The sequence below is a fragment of the Lissotriton helveticus genome, chromosome 5_1, assembly GCF_964261635.1.
Source record: "Lissotriton helveticus chromosome 5_1, aLisHel1.1, whole genome shotgun sequence".
Classification (NCBI taxonomy): Eukaryota; Metazoa; Chordata; class Amphibia; order Caudata; family Salamandridae; genus Lissotriton; species Lissotriton helveticus.
Window position 1 is genome coordinate 84,124,225 of NC_136065.1, and position 20,592 is coordinate 84,144,816.

General features: G+C 48.5%; 1 protein-coding gene across 1 annotated transcript in view; it reads right to left on the bottom strand.

Annotated features, from left to right (window-relative positions):
• Nucleotides 1-18,877, bottom strand: part of LOC144754176 (E3 ubiquitin-protein ligase TRIM39-like) — a 121,788-nt gene extending 102,911 nt beyond the window's left edge. Inside the window, exons 1-3 of the mRNA XM_078641758.1 lie at nt 18,361-18,877; nt 11,859-11,954; nt 4,753-4,983 (exon numbers count right to left, since the gene is read on the bottom strand). Coding sequence (XP_078497884.1) covers nt 4,753-4,983; nt 11,859-11,954; nt 18,361-18,774 — 741 coding nt within the window. The 5' untranslated portion in view covers nt 18,775-18,877. The remainder of the gene's footprint in view (nt 1-4,752; nt 4,984-11,858; nt 11,955-18,360) is intronic.
• Nucleotides 18,878-20,592: the final 1,715 nt, after the last annotated feature.

The window sequence follows — 20,592 nt, forward strand, 5'->3', positions numbered from 1 at the left end:
ATCGTTGTACTCAACAAGGGGAACTGGAACCTCATCTCTTTGCATATTGGTGCCCTGCTTCGGGCTTCCATCTTCAGTCCCAATAATAGCCGGCAAGGACATATTATCAACACTCTTGCCATGCTGGTCTAAAACATCATCAAACATTATTTGTCTCTGCCTCTTTTTTTTTAATTCTGCGAATAGGTTTCCTCTTTTTTCCTCTACACTTTTTTGGCTTTTCCATTTTTTCTTGTTCCCCCTTCTCCTTAGTCTCTTGGGCAAAGATAGGAAAAAACTCTTTAACAGGATTTAAGTCAACTCCTTCGCCAGTATCTTCTGCAATTTCAAGAGCCAAGTCCATAAATACAATTGTATGCAGAAGATTTAGGGACTGACAAGAGCTCGGTTGGTATAAGCTCGTTTCCAACAGAAACAGGCGGGATGTTCTGGGCTGAATTAAGAGGGGAGTCTAAGGGCCCCGATCCTGGCGAAACATCACCACCGGATTTAGGCCCTTGCAAACCACCTCGAGGATCTATACTGGGTATCTTATCCCAAGAATTATTTAAAAGGACCTTCAATATCTGGGTAACTGTTTCCAGAACACAATCATTACTACCCACAAATTTACCCAATAGCAGTAATATAGAGGACAGCAGATGTTCTAAAGCAATCAGGGACTCAGAGATAGGTTTATCGAGACTCTCTGGGCGGGGAAAAACGGTTGGGTGAATGCCTGATATATTCAGCTCGGGCTATTTGAGATGTTAGACAGGGGGGTAATGTCTTGGGATTTAATAGAAGGGGTGCTACTCTAGAGTCGGAGACCCGGGGGAATGGAGCCAAGCGGAGTTTTAGTGCCCTCAAATAACTTCAGAGATCCATCTACTAAGTAGCGCCCACAGAGATCCAGATCAATATCTAACATTTGAGAGTCCTCATTTCCTACTTCCCTTTGGTTGGAACCAACTGCAAGATCTTGAATCAGGTTGACCCCGGACATTGTAAGAGTATTATGCTGCAACATACACTCAGCTCTAGGGGCGGGCAATTTAGTAGAAAGGGAAGCAGTAGGTTGTGTCGAATTAATTTTCTCACAAATCAGTGAGCTCATGGCTGGTATATTTTCCATATGTGGGCCCTCCAATGACAGCTTGGGAGACCCCACAAGGGAACCAACTACACCCATGTTGCTTGTTTCTAAGTGGGTTAGATTTGGTTTTTGCACAAGACCTTCCTACCAAAAGTCTCCCTGAACGAAGCTTTTTAGCTGTCATGATATTATGTAAAAAAGGGAGATAACAGATGCAGTCCTTAATGCAAATTAAATAAATAAAAACAAAATGTCAAAAAGAATTAAACAAAATAAACTGTGTGTAGCTGAAACTACTCAACGAGTAACAATAAGTAATAAAAACACGAATAGAGGGACAGTATAGTCAAATGAAAAATGAAAATGAGTGGGCCCAGCCCAGCCTACTTCGGCCTCCGAGGGCCTAAGAGGGCCCACCCTTTGCCTGGGCTTCGCCCCGCGCTTGGTTCCGCGCGCGTCCCGCGTACGCGGGAAATGAGCTGATTATATACGGATATGCTGTGGGCGTGGCAACAGGGAGGGCGGGCCAGGTGATAGCAATTGGCCTCCCAGGGACTCCTGCAGATGAAGCGGGACCCGCGAAGCGGGTCTGGCGAAAAGTATCCTTTGTGCTCCCAGCAGTAAGATTCGCTGACCGCAGCTCCGCTTTTCCAAAGTTACAGGCAAAGAAAAACCCACCGGAGCCTAGAGGTGAGGCAGGTTTTACCCAGTCGGTGCGCTGTGGGCGTGGCAACAGGGAGAGCGGGCCAGGTGATAGCAATTGGCCTCGCAGGGACTCCTGGAAGTTCGAGTCCCTGTCTTCACGCTCGCAGCCCTGCAATTACCACAAGCCCCCACAGAGTGTGCAGATGAAGCGGGATCCGCGATGCGGGTCCGGCGAAAAGTATCCTTTGTGCTCAGCACGCTGATCCCAGCAGTAAGATTCGCTGACCGCAGCTCCGCTTTTCCAAAGTTACAGGCAAAGAAAAACCCACCGGAGCCTAGAGGTGAGGCAGGTTTTACCCAGTCGGTGCGCTGTGGGCGTGGCAACAGGGAGAGCGGGCCAGGTGATAGCAATTGGCCTCGCAGGGACTCCTGGAAGTTCGAGTCCCTGCCTTCACGCTCGCAGCCCTGCAATTACCACAAGACCCCACAGAGTGTGCAGATGAAGCGGGACCCGCGAAGCGGGTCCGGCGAAAAGTATCCTTTGTGCTCAGCACGCTGATCCCAGCAGTAAGATTCGCTGACCGCAGCTCCGCTTTTCCAAAGTTACAGGCAAAGAAAGGCAAAGGTGCTCTCTGTCGCCCTCAGAGGGGTGCTCTCTGTCGCCCTCAGAGGGATTCTCTCTGTCACCCTGGGAGGGATGGTCTCTGTCACCCTGGGAAGGATGCTCTATGTAACCCTCAGAGGGATGCTCTATGTCACTCTCAGAGGGATGCTCTCTGTCACCCTCAGGGGGATGCTCTATGTCACCCTCAGGGGGATGCTCTATGTCACCCTCAGGGGGATGCTCTATGTCACCCTCAGGGGGATGCTCTAGGTCAGCTCCAGAGGGATGCTCCCTGTCGCCCTCAGAGGGATGCTCTCTATCTCCTTCTGAGGGATGCTCTCTGTCTCCTTCTGAGGGATGCTCTCTGTGAAACTTGGAGAGATGCTCTCTGTCACACTAGGAGGGATGCTCCCTGTTACCCTCACAGGGATGCTCTCTGTCACACTAAGAGTAATGCTCTCTGTCACACTAAGAGTAATGCTCCCTGTTGCTCTCTGTCCCTCTTGGATGGATGCTCTCTGTCCCTCTTGGATGGATGCTCTCTGTCCTTCTTGGAGGGATGCTCTCTGTCACCCTTGGAGGCATGCTCTCTGTCACACTGGGAGGGTTTCTCTCCGTCACCCTCTGAGGGAGGCTCTCTGTCACCCTCCGAGGGAGGCTCTCTGTCACCCTCCGAGGGAGGCTCTCTGTCACCCTCCGAGGGAGGCTCTCTGTCACCCTCCGAGGGAGGCTCTCTGTCACCCTCCGAGGGAGGCTCTCTGTCACACTGGCAGGGTTTCTCTCTGTCACCCTTCGAGCGAGGCTCTCTGTCACCCTCCGAGCGAGGCTCTCTGTCACCCTCCGAGCGAGGCTCTCTGTCACCCTCCGAGGGAGGCTCTCTGTCACCCTCCGAGGGAGGCTCTCTGTCACACTGGCAGGGTTTCTCTCTGTCACCCTCCGAGCGAGGCTCTCTGTCACCCTCCGAGCGAGGCTCTCTGTCACCCTCCGAGCGAGGCTCTCTGTCACCCTCCGAGCGAGGCTCTCTGTCACCCTCCGAGCGAGGCTCTCTGTCACACTGGGAGGGTTTCTCTCTGTCACCCTCCGAGGGAGGCTCTCTGTCACCCTCCGAGGGAGGCTCTCTGTCACCCTCCGAGGGAGGCTCTCTGTCACCCTCCGAGGGAGGCTCTCTGTCACCCTCCGAGGGAGGCTCTCTGTCACCCTCCGAGGGAGGCTCTCTGTCACCCTCCGAGCGAGGCTCTCTGTCACCCTCCGAGCGAGGCTCTCTGTCACACTGGGAGGGTTTCTCTCTGTCACACTGGGAGGGTTTCTCTCTGTCACCCTCCGAGGGAGGCTCTCTGTCACACTGGGAGGGTTTCTCTCTGTCACCCTCCGAGGGAGGCTCTCTGTCCCCCTCCGAGGGAGGCTCTCTGTCCCCCTCCGAGGGAGGCTCTCTGTCACCCTCCGAGGGAGGCTCTCTGTCACCCTCCGAGGGAGGCTCTCTGTCACGCTGGGAGGGATGTCCTGTATGTTCTCTGTCACCATCATCTAGTGCCCTTTACATGGAGCTACTTCTCAGGAAGCTTCTTGGCTTTAAACTAATCAACTTATTTGAGTAGAGCATCACTGTTAAAGTGACAGCGTATGACCACAATCAGGATGTTTACACCTCTAATCCCACCCTAAGCCATATTGCTGAGGAATTTGGTTGCCGTTTACTGTTTTAAAATAATCCAGTTGTAAATCAAATTTCTATTGCTGCCGGGTAGCAATTTGGGGCCATTCATTTCGCACACTGTAATATAATCAGGGGTTACCCGTAATATAAAATTGTTACTATTCTTCAAACTAAAGAGTTTTCTGTGGCAATCTCTGTCTTTTATCTGGGATGACAAAAACCGAGTGAGCTTTCCATTACTGATTTCAAATTCCTGGTTAATTAGCTGTTCACCCTAACAAGAGATTTGGTGCACGGGAACCTAAGTGGCCCCCTGCATCAGGAGACAAGTACCCGCATTAGAACAGAAATGTTTTCAAACTTGTTAGAAAAGAAGGACTTTGGTTTCTTTCCAATTCTCTCAGGTGTTGTCACTCATTAGGCTTTCCATTTCTATCTAACTTTTCACACATTTTGCTCCTTGGTCTTCATATATTATTTACAGTCACTGGAATTGCTTGGTGTTTTGCATTCTCCCAATATATAAAATACATAAATAATTTGTATGTAGATGGGTTATTAACTTGTATATTGAGTTGGACTCAAAGCATCAAGTGGGACAATGTAAATTGTCCATGTCTGTTATATTGTGTGCAGCTCTCAGAGTGCGTGGGGTCACTGTGCATTGACCCCCGCCAGGAGATCATATGTGCTCCACTCATACATTTAATAATGCATACAAAATATGAATATTTCACTTCCTTCTTCTGTTTTATTTCCCAAACAGTATCTCACCTTCAGGAGTTCCCACGCTGACGCCTCAGACTTTTTTTCTATCTCCGTCATCAGGGCTTTGAGGGAGGTGATTTGATTGGATAGTTTGGTGATATTTGCATTTTCTATCATGGTCATTTTCGTCTCCATCTCCTCCAGTCTTCTGTGCAGTGTTTGCTCATTTTCTTTCAGAAGCTGCCGCAGTTTTTCAAATTCAGATTCAATTTTATTCTTCTCAGTTCTTAGCTTGTTCTGTCAGAAGCAAAGAAAAGCTGTTTAGATATTAAAAAGCTTTCTATAAGCCGTCCTTGGAGTCGGAGTCCAGGAGGAAGGTGGAGGGGTTGATAGTTCCTTAAAAATCAGACCACTAATGTGCTTTTCCTACTTTCTGAATGACAGACTCTTACTACCTTCCCTTCTACTGTCGTCCATCTTTCTCACACTCCTCCCCCTTCCCTCAGACACCTCATGAACTGCAGAGAGGTCAGAATTTTGAAGTTGCAGAGAAGCCTGATCCATGGAGTACAAGGAAGGAAACCCACCGCAGGCAGAGACAGTCAAAGACCCGGAGAAGGGCTGAGGGGAGACACTGGCTGAAGTTAAATGATGATGTAAAAGAAGGGGGGCCAGGAAGTTTCAGCCCTTGGGATGGAAGACAAAAGATTTGGGAAGTGCGGGCTGCCCCAGTCCTGCCAGCACAATGGATGTGCTCGCCCAGAGGAGGCGCTGAGGGGGTGTCCTACAATGGCGCTCATTCAGAGTGATGTGGAATCACTGATGAGGTAATTTCACGTTCAAATTCATAAACAAAGTATATGCATTCTGTTACAAAAATGCAGAATTACTAGATGAATCAATATTTCTGAAGGTAATTCAGCTTTTTCTGTAAAAGATGACTGAGGAGATTGGTTAGACATCTCGTTCTATCCTAAGATAAGAGGCTGTGTTATTAGGTGAGGTATGTCACACCGTAGCTTAGAGCAGGAGCCTGTGTGTTATCAGGTGAGGTATGTCACACCGTAGCTTAGAGCAGGAGCCTGTGTGTTTATCAGGTGAGGTACGAAATGAACAATTGATGGACAGAATGCAGAACAATGTCATACATTCACCCCAGTACAGAGATCTGGGCCTAAATCTGTTTTTGCTCACCATGCCATTCCAGTTTGGACCCAGCCATATGCAAATCAGTCTTGACCATGCGCCCAATAGGAACAGTCCAGCCCAAACTGCCAGGCCAAGTGCTTCCTGGACTGGAAACAAGCATCCTGGAACCTGTTTTGGGCTTTCAGCCCTCATCAGCCAGGACCTGGCTTAGCAGTTCGGGCTGGACTGTTCCCATAAGGAACAGGGTTAAGACTGAGTTGCATATGGCTGGGTCCAAACTGGGGTGGTGTGGTGAGCAAAAGGATGATGGATTAAACTCAGATCCTTGTGACTGGTGGTGAAGGTTTGCATTGTCCAGTATTCCATCCATCAACTGTTTCTTTCGCATATGTCGTCCTAAGTGGGAAGGGAATGCCCAGACGTGGGTCCTGTGTTCACTACACCACTGGATTCAAGCTAGCCTGGATGATGAAGGGTGATGCCCTGAAATCGGTCCCAAGATGCTTGTTTCCGGTCCAGGGAGGACCTGGCTTAGAAGTTCGGACTGGACTGTTCCCATAAGGAACAGGGTCAAGACTGATTTGCATATAGCTGAGTCCAAACTGGGGCAGTGTGGTGAGCAAAAGAATGATGGATTAAACCCAGATCCTGTTGACTGGGGGTGAATGTTTGCATTGTCCAACATTCCGTCCATCAATGGTTTCTTTTTTTTAATCAAGGTACATCACACTGTGGCTTAGAGCAGGAGCCCGTGTGTTATCAGGTGAGGTATGTCACACTGCAGCTTAGATCAGGAGCCTGTGTGTTATCAGGTGAGGTACGTCACACCGGGGTTTAGAGCAGGAGCCTGTGTTTTATCCGGTTGATGCACGCCTCGTCCCAGTAGGAATAATAATATTAATATAATAATCCACATTTGTAAAGCGCACAATCACCCGTAAGGGTGTCTAGGCGCTGGGGGCCGTCTGGAAGATTAAGCAAGCTATTGCCCAGAGTCACATGGTGCTGGGCTAATCTGGCCTGGGTTTCAGCAATGGAGAGAGGTGTGTTTCTCTTGCGTCACTAAAAATGACTGGTGTCAGACATTTTGTGGAGTCGGGTATATCTCCACTATTGGTAGGGGGTTGTGCAACTGTACGTGTCACTAGTATACAGGTAGAAGGTTGTGCTCCTCGGATGTGACACCAGTCCTGGTAGTGTTGTGCTATTGTATTCGGTCACTGGTCCTGGCAGAGGTTTGCACCTCTTAGCTCACTCCTTGGTAGAGGGTTGTGTCCTTGTATCACCAGTGCCAATAAGGAATGTGTTCCTGTGTTGTGCAAAACTGTAATGTTATAGCTCCCTGAAGCCCAGAACAGTACCTGTTTGGTGACTTGGAAAGGCATACCAAGTGTGCCTTCATAACCGAGATGACACTACTTCTCTTGTCCTGGGTTAGCCACCTAAAGTGGTGGTGGCAGCGTACCCAGCTTTGCGGGACATTAGTTATGACCAGACCTCTTTCTTGTGTCAGATGAAAGTACAGTCTACTGTACTGCTTTGGTGTGAGTCCCAGACCCTTGCACTAACCTTCCGTGTGCATGCCCAGTACATGTAGGTACGGTGGATGTGCAGCACGTATGGTAATAGGAATCCCCAGGCCCAACTCATGAGGTCGCACACTGTGGCGCACTCACTGCAGAGATAACCTAAACCTCATGTCGCTAAGTACGCATACACACCCGATCAATATCAGACCTGGGCACGAGATAGATAATCGTCAAATATGAATGGTAAATTAAGGACAGTTGTTTTTGTTAACGTTAACAATGCTCATGGTGATATATTTGCACAATTAATATGATCTTGAGTTCCCGTTGGGACATGAACATCAAACCACAATTCTATAGTATGTGTAATGCTGTTATTATATCCTTGTACCCATCACTGTTCTATATATACCTGTATGAAAGATATTATGTACACTCACTATTGTCAAGGATCTATGTACAAACCTCTGAACAATCAATAAATTATATTTTAAAAAAAACATGTGCACTAGTTATCTTGGGACATTCCAGTCAGCTAATGCCTATCCCTGTGAGAGGTCTAATGAAGGCATACAAAATGACACGTGAACCTACTGACGATTAGTAAGACTGTTGCAGGAAATCCTTGCAGTGAGGATTGAGCAGACAGAGAATGCCCAAGGTCAGTGGCTGATGCTGAGATATGCCCAAGTAATTTCTAGAATTAGAAATGCATATGTCCTGAAGAAGGGAATGTACCTGTCCTGAAACATGTAAAGATTAGAGGGCATTTGGTTTAGATGAACTATTCGTGGGCTAAAACTCATCTACACAATGTTCGAGCTTCCAGGCTCGCTTTATCACTTAGATGAACTCTGTTAGATGATCTGTGGTTTGATGATGTGGCTGCTTGTTGCCGAGCCTGCCTGGATCATTTGCGGTACACATCGAATACTATTTAGAAATAGACTCAATTATGGAAGCCTGAGTCCTTATTAACAGGGCATGATTCAAGGATGTAATAAACTATGAGATTGCCTATTCTACATGGTTCCCCAGTGTGGTGGCACCACTACAGACAACAGGTAATAACGCCAACTTCGAAGCGCTGTCGTTCACTTACAAAGAAAATATCTTGGAAGAATAAGCAGAGAGGATTCTTCCTGTCTATGCAGGTTTAACAGAACCCTATCCCAATAGGAGTCATCTATAACTGACCCAGCAGACTTAACAATAGTTTGTCAATTTGAAGGCGGCAACCATTTGAGAATTTTTCTCGCATCATTATTATCTGTACTCCTACCACTCGGTGAAAGATATATGATTTTGTAAGGTCCTGAAGAAGGTGGTTAACATCAGACATATTCCACCGAAACGCGAGTCGACCTTACTGTATGCACCCAACCCATGACACGGTCATGGAGATTCACAATATCTATGTCCCATTCTGGCCAGGGTGTGTATGTGCTTTTGGGGTTGTTTGGTAGTTTCATTGGTGTGATTGAGTACAAATGTGATTCTGTTTACGTGATTAGTGTATGGTATTATTATAGGGGTCCAGTGAAGAGCACTAAATTGAATTTGTATATAAAGATATGAAATTGTTGGTCCATGTAGAAAATGTATAAAAAAGCAAAACTTGTGACAAAAAGATTTTTATGAATATGTATGTTTTTCTAGATTACATTTTTTCCCTGTTTTGATACTATCAATGTAAATGAATACAAATACCAACTAAAATGAATAAATAAAATTTTTGAATAATAAGATGATGTTGTATCCATGATGTTTCACAAAATGTATGTATAACCCATTAAGATTCATTCTACAAAGTAAAGAAATAGAGGTCTAGAGGGAGGTATATTATTTATTGTGTTCGACGATGTATATACAATACCGTAGCATTATTACACAGCTAAAACCTTTGATTAGGAAGGGCCTTAAACTAGGCTTGCTCAGACTGATGGATGGATAGATAACTCCAAATTTATTAAGAGGTTTTATATAGCGTTGGCCAGACCCGAGGGTATCGAAGCGCTTTACAACAGATTTGAAGCAGAAGTCACATAAAAAGGCAAAGTTAAGCGTAAATGTTCGAAAGACCAAGTGTGCTGTGCGTCATTGAGGTAGGGAGGTCCTGAGATAGTCTTGATGCGTGCACAGTGTCTTGGGCTAAACCTCCTTCCGGGAGGAGGGAACAAGGAGGGGGTAGGGGAGCGAGAAGGGGGTAGGGGAGCGAGGAGGGGGTAGGGGAGCGAGGAGGGGGTAGGGGAGCGGGGAAGAGGTAGGTAGTGGCGGAACATTGACAAGGGGTTGTAAAGTGCAAACATACACACATCCACAGAGATACACACTCATACAGACACACACATTAATTTGCAGACTCACACATAAACCTTGTACAAAATCACAGATGGATGTCTTCAGTTCATGCATGCACAGACTCAGAGACACACATCCATACATATATACTGACACACAGATGCATATACAATCTCACGGATGTATAACTCCCGACTTATGCATACACGTCACAAACTCACAGATGCACACATGTATTTGCACACTCACAAATACCACCAGTCCTTGTGATATACAAACCCACAGGCTGGCATTCACTTATGTAGGTGCAAACTTACAGCCAATAAATCCAGACCAAGAGTCCAAGAGACCAAGAGGAGGAAACTAGAAACATCCTGGATCAAGGAGGATCAGTGGCAGTGATCCTCCTTGATCTAAGCGCGGCTTTTGATACGGTCAGTCATGACACCTTACTGAACCGGCTGTCCTGTGCGGGAATCAAGGATAAGGCCTGGGCATGGTTTAAATCCTTCTTGGACAATAGATCCTTCAGGGTCTTTGACGGCGAAGCCGTGTCCTCCAGTAGACCCCTAAAATGTGGGGTCCCTCAGGGCTCCTCTCTGAGCCCCGCGCTTTTCAATCTATATATGAGACCGCTGGCCGATGTCGTCCGCCCTTTTGGAGTTAAGATCATCTCCTATGCGGACCACACGCAGCTAGTGGTCTCACTGGCGCAGGAGGTTAATCGAACTGCGCCAGGCGGGCTTAGAGAGTGCCTGGAGGAGGTGAGGAACTGGATGTCGTCATCATCCTTGAAGTTGAATGGGGATAAAACAGAGCTGATGCTCTTAGGCCCATCAGACCTGGCCCTTCCCCCCTCTCTGTGGCCCCCTTGTCTAGGTCCTCCTCCAACACCCAAAAAGACTATCAAGAGCCTCGGAGTGTGGCTGGACAGCTCACTATCTTTTAATGCCCAGGCCACTAAACTCTCAGCCACTTGTTTTGGTATTATGAGGGTGCTACACAAAATATTTCCCCTCCTCCCCCTGGAAGCAAAACAGGTAGCCATTCAAGGTCTTATTCAATCACGCCTTGATTTTAATAATGTACTCTACCTTGGCGCCCCAGAATACACCCTACGCAGGCTGCAGATTGTACAGAATTGCGCAGCGCGCCTACTGCTCAAATTCCCCACAGGCAATCAGTGAGGGCCAGACTGATCAGCCTTCACTGGCTTCCGATCCGTCAGAGAGTTTTGTTTAAAACACTATGTATAGCTCATCAAGCCTTCTGGGACTTAGGACCCAGCATCACACGTGATCTGGTTACCCACTACACCCCTAACCGTAGTCTTCGTTCCAGCCAGACCTTCCTGGCAGTGGTGCCAAGAATAAAAAGATCCAGATCTGGCGGAAGGACGTTCACATACAACGCATCCAAGACCTGGAATACCCTGCCACCCCACCTTAGAGCGAACCCTAACCTCACGGAGTTCCGCAAGCAATTAAAGACCTTTTTGTTTGCATCCTCTTACTAACTGTCTGCCTCCCCTTCCTGCCCCTGGTAAACTCTGGCTTTCCTAGCGCTTGGACGACCCCGGGCAACAATTTGCGCTTTATAAATTCACAAGTTTACAAGTTTACCAAAGCACACACAACCCTCAAACATGCATGCATAAAGATAAGGACATGTATTTGTATACTCTGTGGCTCAAAATTTTATATAAACATTAGGAGACACACACACACGCAGTAATCTATGCCTAAAAAACAGACAGATATAGGGACTCGCAGACATGCATGTACTCCCAAAGATAACTCCAGGTTCATCCATATATAAACCCATACTTAGACACGTACACCTAAGCGTGAACATGCACACACAGATATGCACACACACATGCTGGTACGTACTCCCAGCCAGATAATGCCACACCACTGCACACATACTCTAACACACACCATGCACATGTGAGTATGCAAGTACTACCTTATGGTCAGAAGAGTAATCCTTGTTTTATGTTTTTTTAGCACACGCCTAGGCCGATTTCAGCCCCAATATCCAGGTGCAATGACTCCGGTCAGAATATTTATTTGGTGGGGACCATAACCAGTCTGTGACTCATCAGCCTCTGTGTGTCTTGCACTTTAAGAGGAAACACAAAAGGACTGGGCACAGACATACACAGACACAGCACTCACTGCAGCCACTCACCCTCAGGCTTTTATATTGTTCCTCGTCCTTGAGTTTAGACTCCAGAAAATATCCCTCCTGTTCCTTCAGGACAAGCAGCCACTCTTGAAGTTTCACCTGTAGGGTTGAGAGTGCAAGAAATAAAGATATGTAGAGTGTGGTCCTAATTACAAAAAAAGTAACTACAGTACCTGCCACACGTGCCCAGAGTGTATGTACCAGTCATACATTAGTATTGCTAGCACCAGCCACACATCAGGATTATGAGCACCAGCCCCAAGTATCACGGACAATGACACAGACAATGATGTCCCTTTTTGTACCGGTTCTTGCCAAGAAGGATCAGAATCCCTGGACCATGAAAACAAGCTTCATCACTGGCACTTACTGCTACCTGACATTGGGTACACTTTATGCCTAACGCTTGGAAACACTTAGACTTGACACTAAAGAAGAAAGGTTGTCCCAGAGACATCATCAAACATTCCAAAACAACACAGAACCAAGTGAAAATATCTAAGCAAACACGTCTTATAAGTGCAATAACTGTGAATGGAGCCCTGACACAGCCACACTCCAAGTAGTCGACAACACCCTCCTCCTCAACAACAAGAACGGCCCCTGACCACCTGGACCTCTCTGCGGCCTTCGACACAGGTGACCAGCTGGCCCTGATCAACGCACAAAAAACACAATGGGATTCTAAGACACTGTCTTGAAATGGTTCACATCCTACCTCACCAGCTGACACCAGTTCATGCAAATAGGTTTCACAAGATCACAGAAAGACCCTGTCTCCAGCAGAATACCTCAGGGCTCCATCCTTTCTCTCATCATCTTTAACCTCTACAAGGGATCTCTGGATCCATCCTTACAGACAGCAGAATCAAGATCCATCAATATGCAGATGATGCCCAACTCTACCTTAAATATCCTCACCCAACGACATCCTCATACCCTGCCCTGATCACAGCCAGTCTTGGATGTCAACTAATGTATTAAAGTTAAACCCCACAAAGACTCAACTCTTCCTGTATGCCACTGGCTCAGAACAGCCACAGATTTAAGCCTGGGTCTCCAACAGAAACCCATCGGTCTTTACCCCACCCTCGACACAAACCTCTCATTCAAGGAACACACTGAATGAATGACAAAGAATGACAAGAACGCTTGATTCCAATGTCCTCTCTTGAAGAGGTGGTTTCTCCTGGAAGATGACCTCAGAACAAAAGTACAAGGCCTCTCCCATGGGGGTGGGGACAAGGCCCTGGTCAACAGTCTCCCCAACACCACCCCAGCACCCCTGAAAGGCAGCACACATGAAGCGGCGCAGCTCAACAAGGGTTTGAAGAAATCATATCACCTTCACATTAAAAGACCTACACTGGCTCCCCCTTCCATCCCAGGTCATCTTCAAGATCATTTGCATCCCTTATAAAGCACTCAGCAACAAGACCCCAGCTTACCTGATAAACAAACTAGCCAAGTCTAGGGGCCGACATCAGACCAGGAGCATGGATATCACCAGACTGGAGACAAACAATTGTAAGAACTAAAACCGGAAAAGCAAGCCTTCTCCGTTCATGCTCCCAGGATCTGAACGGTAATTGCAAACACAACAGTGATGCTTGATTCCGTTCTGGGAAGGACATGGCTTTTGTAGTTCGGACTGGACTGTTCCCATGGGGCACAGGGTCAGCGCTGATTTGCATATCGCCATTGTCTAACCCAGGGTGGTGTGGAGTGGAAAAACGATGGATTTGGGCCCAGATCTTTGGACTGGGGTGAATGTGTGACATTGATCCACATTCTGTCCATCACTGTTGTGTTTGCAATTACCACTCTAAGTGTACTGGGGATGCTCAGACGTGAGTCCCAGGCACTCCACACCACTGGAGTCAAGCTAGCCGGGCTGATGAGAGGTGTTACCTCGAAACCGGGCCGGTCCTCGGATGCTTGATTCCGTTCTGGGAAGGACATGGCTTTTGTAGTTCGGACTGGACTGTTCCCATGGGGCACAGGGTCAGCGCTGATTTGCATATCGCCATTGTCTAACCCAGGGTGGTGTGGAGAGGAAAAACGATGGATTTGGGCCCAGATCTTTGGACTGGGGTGAATGTGTGACATTGATCCACATTCTGTCCATCACTGTTGTGTTTGCAATTACCGCTCCCAGGATCTGAACAGCATCCCTTTCGATACGGCATCAGCTCCAACGCTCCCCCGATTTAGGAAAATGCTGAAGACGCATCTTCAAGGAGCGCTATTCCTGACCAGACAGCCTACTCATGACCTTCCCCCAACAACTGCATCTTCCCAGGGCCAGCCCCTCGGTTTACACTCTGTATCCAGGCTGAAAGTACTGCCCATATATATCAAGACTGTAGGTACGAGTAACAGATGCGCGATTGTAAATTAACCACACATACACATATTGTTGTTGAATATGTTACATTTAGAGCGGGCACCAAATGTTGACACAGTCTGTGACAGAGAACAGTCAGTCACAGCAAGAGAACAGGCACCTGTCTCATACAGGGTCTGTGACAGAGAACAGACATATTGGGAGAACAGGCGCCTGTCTCATACAGGGTCGGTGACAGAGAACAGCCATATTGGGAGAGCGGGTACCAGACTCCGACAGGATCTCCGCCAGAGAACAGACAGGCACAGCAGGAGAGCAACCAGCTTCATACAGGGTCTGTGAGAAAAAACAGACAGCGGACACCGTACACAGTAGAAGGAAAGAAAGAGGCTGCGAGAGAGAGCAGACATCAAGCCCTTTCAGGGTCCATGACAGGAGTCAGAGCCGGTTCCAGGCCATGTACAAGGTCTGAAGCAGGCATCCGACACCGGCCTCTTACGGGGTCTGCAACAGAGAACAGGCAACACACTCATACAGGGGTCTGAGAAGAGAAACCTGCTAGAACGAGAGAGCAGACACCAGCCCTTAACCGGGTCTGCAACAGAGAACAGGCAGGAGTAGTGAGAGAGCAGGCAACACGCTGATGCAGAGCCTGCAGCCAGGAGAGTAGGCATCGACCCCAAGCATGGAGTACGGCAGGATAGAAGCAGTCAGATTGAGAGCATGAACAGTAGGGTCAAAGGTTACGGCGCAGTGTCCATGTGACAAACTGCTTCCGTTTCACGATCCTGGCCCCGGATATCTTCTTGTGATGGAGACCCGGACCACGAGCGCCCTAGCAAGTGCTTTACTCACCAGCAGAGGACGAGACTGGGGTCCACCCAGAGGGGTCCTGCTTTTAACGTGAGTGGATCCCTCTCACATGACCAGCCCATGACACTACTAAAGGCTTGTGGCTGACTAGTATAATAGTGGGGTAGATGTTGCCTGAAACTCAGATCGGAGAGTGACTGACCCTACTTTCTGACTTTGTGTAGTTTGTCATATGTGGGCTCCATCTGCATATATGTGCAGGAAACATGTTGTGACACAGATCTGTCTAGCGCTGTATTACCATGAGCAGGGCCTCTCAGTGCTGTCAGGCTCAGTTACCCTCAGGCCCAGGTCCATAGGATGCTGTGCTTGGGACCATGAGAGGTGAGTTTCCCATATGCATCGATGGGGGCCTCGATGTGTGTGAAGCGCTTTCTGTTGTAGGGTGAATCAGATTCTTGGTTGTAGTCAGCGCCTACAGTCCCCCTTCTCTCTGTAGCCTCCCCACCATTCCCTGCTCCTCACAGCCCCCACTGCCCCCCTCTCCATTAGATTGTATTTAAGGCCAAGTACAACGTTTGCCTTGAATAAGGAGGGATTGTGTGTGGTTCACTCTCAAGTTCACTGGTTCCCTCCAAAGGTCTGGGGGTCCCTATGAATCTGGCTGGACAGTTGGGTTGGAGCGAACTATCCTAGGACAGGATATAAACTGCCCCCTTTTAACTTTATGGAGCTCTGCACAGCACTGAAGAAAACGCTGAAGACCGGAGACGGGAATGATGGCCGTCTCCCTTCTACAGAAACGCTGGACCCCCAGGACCGAGGAAGGACCTCTACTGAAGAGAACGCTGAAGACCAGAGACGGGAATGATGGCCGTCTCCCTTCTACAGGAGGCGCTAGACCCCAGGACCAAGGAAGGACCTCTACTGAAGAGAACGCTGAAGACCAGAGACGGGAATGATGGCCGTCTCCCTTCTACAGGAGGCGCTAGACCCCAGGACCAAGGAAGGACCTCTACTGAAGAGAACGCTGAAGAGCAGAGGCGGGAATGATGGCCGTCTCCCTTCTACAGGAGGCGCTGGACCCCCAGGACCGAGGAAGGACCTCTACTGAAGAGTACGCGGAAGACCAGAGACGGGAATGATGGCGTCTCCCTTCTACAGGAGGCGCTAGACCCCCAGGACCGAGGAAGGACCTCTACTGAAGAGAACGCTGAAGACCAGAGACGGGAATGATGGCGTCTCCCTTCTACAGGAGGCGCTAGACCCCCAGGACCGAGGAAGGACCTCTACTGAAGAGTACGCGGAAGACCAGAGACGGGAATGATGGCGTCTCCCTTCTACAGGAGGCGCTAGACCCCCAGGACCGAGGAAGGACCTCTACTGAAGAGAACGCTGAAGACCAGAGACGGGAATGATGGCTGTCTCCCTTCTACAGGAGGCGCTGGACCCCAGGACCGAGGAAGAAACTCTACTGAAGAGAACGCTGAAGATTAGAGACGGGAATGATGGCCGTCTCCCTTCTACAGGAGGCACTAGACCCCCAGGACCGAGGAAGGACCTCTACTGAAGAGAACGCTGAAGACCAGAGACCGGAATGATGGCCGCCTACCTTCTACAGGAGGCGCTGGACCCCCAGGACCGAGGAAGGACCTCTACTGAAGAGAACGCTGAAGACCAGAGACGGGAATGATGGCCGTCTCCCTTCTACAGGAGGCGCTGGACCCCCAGGACCGAGGAAGGACCTCTACTGAAGAGAACGCTGAAGACCGGAGACGGGAATGATGGCCGTCTCCTTCTTACAGGAGGCGCTGGACCCCCAGGACCAAGGAAGGACCTCTCCTGAAGAGAACGCTGAAGACAAGAGACGGGAATGATGGCCGCCTCCCTTCTACAGGAGGCGCTGGACCCCAGGACCCAAGAAGGACCTCTACCGAAGAGAACGCTGAAGACCAGAGACTGGAATGATGGCCGTCTCCCTTCTACAGGAGGCGCTGGAGCCCCAGGACTGAGGAAGAAACTCTGTTGCTGCGGAGGCAGGACCAAGGAGGTGGCCGGGGGGGGAGGGGGTCTTGTACTGATCACCCAGAGCCCAGTCCAGTGCTCAGCACCTTGAGGTGAGGAGGTCGAAGACTCTGAGCTCCCCCAGACCGGGAGCCTGTGATCGCAGCCCCCCCCCCCGACGGTCATTCATCCTGTGAGGAGTCCCCAAAGCCAGCGAGCTTCAAGCGGCCAAAGCTACAGGAGATCTTCACCCTGTGCCCAATGATGATGTAAGTCTAGCGCCAGGACCCTGCACTCCCCTGTGTGTCTGATGAACCCTGCACTGCTGGGGAGTCATGTGCACCAACGCCCTCGTGGCCCTGAGCGCGTCACAATGGATTGCTGCAGCCCTTCTTCTGCACCTTCAGTTGTGTCTGATGACCATCTGAGCTCCTGTGCTGCACCCTGCATCGCTGCACCTCTTCTGCTGTGTCTCTGCTCCTGTGAGCTTGTGTGCAACACCCTGCATTGTCGTGTCAAGTCTTCTGACACCGACAACTGAACTCACACTGCAGTGTTACACGGAATGAGTATAATGTAAGATCCTAAAACACCCACACACATCCCTTCTGATCCTCTGCAGCCGCCTCAGTGGCTCACAGTATATGGCCGATGATCCCAGCGCTCCGACAGACACACTTTGTGCTCTTTTATAACCTCACAGAGTGTATTCACTTACGATCCCTAAACACCTACAAACATACCTTGTATTTTTCAGCAGCCTTCTCGAAGGACACTTAAGACCCCCTAAATATACATTGTATCCTCTTAAAGACTTAACAAGTATTTTCAATTGTGAATCGTGATCGTCCACAGACACGCCTTGTGCTCCTCTGCAACTTCTTCCTCTGTGGAACTTACACTGTTCTTCACTTGTGAGTCGTGACCACCCACATACACTCCTTGCACAGACTTCTCTTTGGGCCCCACGGGTGCATTATGATCCATAAACATCCACACACATACCCTGTTCTCTCCAGCAGCCTCCTCAATGGCACACACAGGTAGGGGGAGCAGATGACTCCATGCCACTGGGACACATTTTCATTTTTGGGATTTTGAATTAACAGTGCATTCTGGGAGTTGTAGTTTTGGTTCACTTTACTGGACCCTATTGCTTGAACAAACCAGATAAAAAAATATGTGAAAAGCAAAATCCAGAAATGTAAAAGTGTCGTCCCAGTGACATGGAGCCATCTGGCCACCCTATAAAGAGGGTGACTCGTGATCTCTGAACACTCACACATGTGGCTCTCCAAGCGACTTAACGATCCCCAAACACCCACACACACACACACATACCTTGTACTCCTCTGCAGCCTCCTCTATAGGACTTGCTGAGTGAGTTTTGTGCTCCTTGGACTCCCGGCAGACCCAGCATATCATCCTCTGATCCTCTGCACAGAACAGCCTCAGTTTCTCTTCATGTTTCTCACACAGATTCTCCTCCGGGGGCTTCACGGGGGGCAGATGAAGCTGTTTTAACATTTCCACCATGTTCCCCACTAGTCTGTTGGGTCGAAGGTTTTTCCCTGAAGATATTTCCCTGCACTGTGGACAGGGGAAGTTTTCATCTCTCCCCTCCCAGCTCTGGGTAATGCAGGAGCGGCAGAAGTTGTGTCCACACTCTATGGACACCGGATCCTTAAAATATTCCAAACAGATGGAACAAGTGACCTCTTCCTTGAGGCTCCCGAGCTGAGCTGCCGCCGCCATGATGCAGAAATGCAGGAAGTGAAGGTAAGTTTCAGTTTCTCTTTCTTTGTGCAGTGGGTGTGTCTGTGCGTCTGTCTCTCTCTGTGCAGTGGGTGTGTCTGTGCGTCTGTCCCTCTCTGTGTGCAGTGGGTGTGTCTGCGCGTCTGTCCCTCTCTGTGTGCAGTGGGTGTCTGTGCGTCTGTCTCTCTCTGTGTGCAGTGGGTGTGTCTGTGCGTCTGTCCCTCTCTGTGTGCAGTGGGTGTGTCTGTGCGTCTGTCCCTCTCTGTGTGCAGTGGGTGTGTCTGTGCGTCACGGTCTGCCCCTCTCTGTGTGCAGTGGGTGTGTCTGTGCGTTTGTCCTCTCTGTGTGCAGTTCGGTGTGTCTGTGCGTCTGTCCCTCTCTGTGTGCAGTGGGTGTGTCTGTGCGTCTGCCCCTCTCTGTGTGCGCTGGGACTTCCGGGTTCATGTTACAGTCACAGAGCAGAGAACTGACTCCTCTGCTGTCTGTGCTCTGACTCGAGGTTTCCCTCCTTTTTCAGCTAAAATACCAGCGCTTCGGTTTTGTACTTAGATTTTGAAAGTGCCAGGAGCGGCCACCTAAATATGGATTGGTATAAAATCCTCCAAGTTATTTTTAACTTGTCAATTCTGCGATCGGCGTTCTCTTTTGCACCTCTAATATCTCTAACTTTCACCAATGCGAGACCCTGTGCATTGCAAGTGCTTGTTTATCTGTAGGCACAGTTTTATGTGGTACATGTGGCATTGCCATAATTATGGGCACAATTCAACTTGTGCAAAATCCCTTAATTCCCTTAGCTTTGATCAAAAAAACATTTGTACAAAACAATTCTATATTTAATTCGGAAAATTATTTGTAAATATTTTACTGGTTATAACTACACATTTTATTTTACTTTGAACACCACAGAATGTCCCTTCTATTCACAATTTACACTGCTCATATCAGTTACTTTTGACCTCAAAAAGGAGCTGTTCATTGAAGGTCAGAGGTCTAAACCTAATAGTGACTACAATAACAAGCATTGGCATAGCCAATAGTTCTCGCCTTTGAAACCTTATAAGTATTTAGTTATCCAGCACAATATCCTTGGTGCAACAACATCAACTGTTGCATGGCTAAACATTTATAAGGTCCCAAAGGCGAGGCCTATGGGCTCTGCCAATGCTTGTATATTTCTAGCGATGGTTGAGTCTAGCATGCAAATGTATATTTAGTAACTTTCACTGAATAATCTAATTAATTTGTCCCAGTCCCTAAAATCTGTAGTTTTGAAGCTTTACACAATATTGTGTGAATAATTGCCTATTGATGAATTGTGCAGCTGCCTGGTAACGCCAGCCTAGAGGCGGGAGCCTGCCCTGTACCTAGTGCAGTAATTTTAAAACCCACTCGGAAACGGGTAAGCCCAGAGCCTGTTGGTTTACTCTTCGGGGAGTTTGGGTAGAGTACTGTGGGAGATAGATGAAAATGAGTGGAGGAGAGGAAAAGGATTAAAGAAATGCGGAGACAAAAATAATAAGATTTGAGTGTAGTGTGGCCTAAGGCCTCCTTGGAATGAGTGTTATGTTAGCATGGCTTATTGGTAGTTTAAACACCTTTTTGCCGCTTTTGCACACAACACTGCACATAGCTGTTTTTGTAAGTTAGGCTTCGTGAAGGTCTACACATGAGAAAAGGTTTGTTTTCTACATCACTAGACTTACATCGTGCCCCTACTCTGCACAGTGAGTGCTGAAGCCGTCAAGGTTATCATAACAGGGTAGATGTTGTTCGACATGACCGAGTAACGCTTTTAGACACAACAATTTGGCAGCT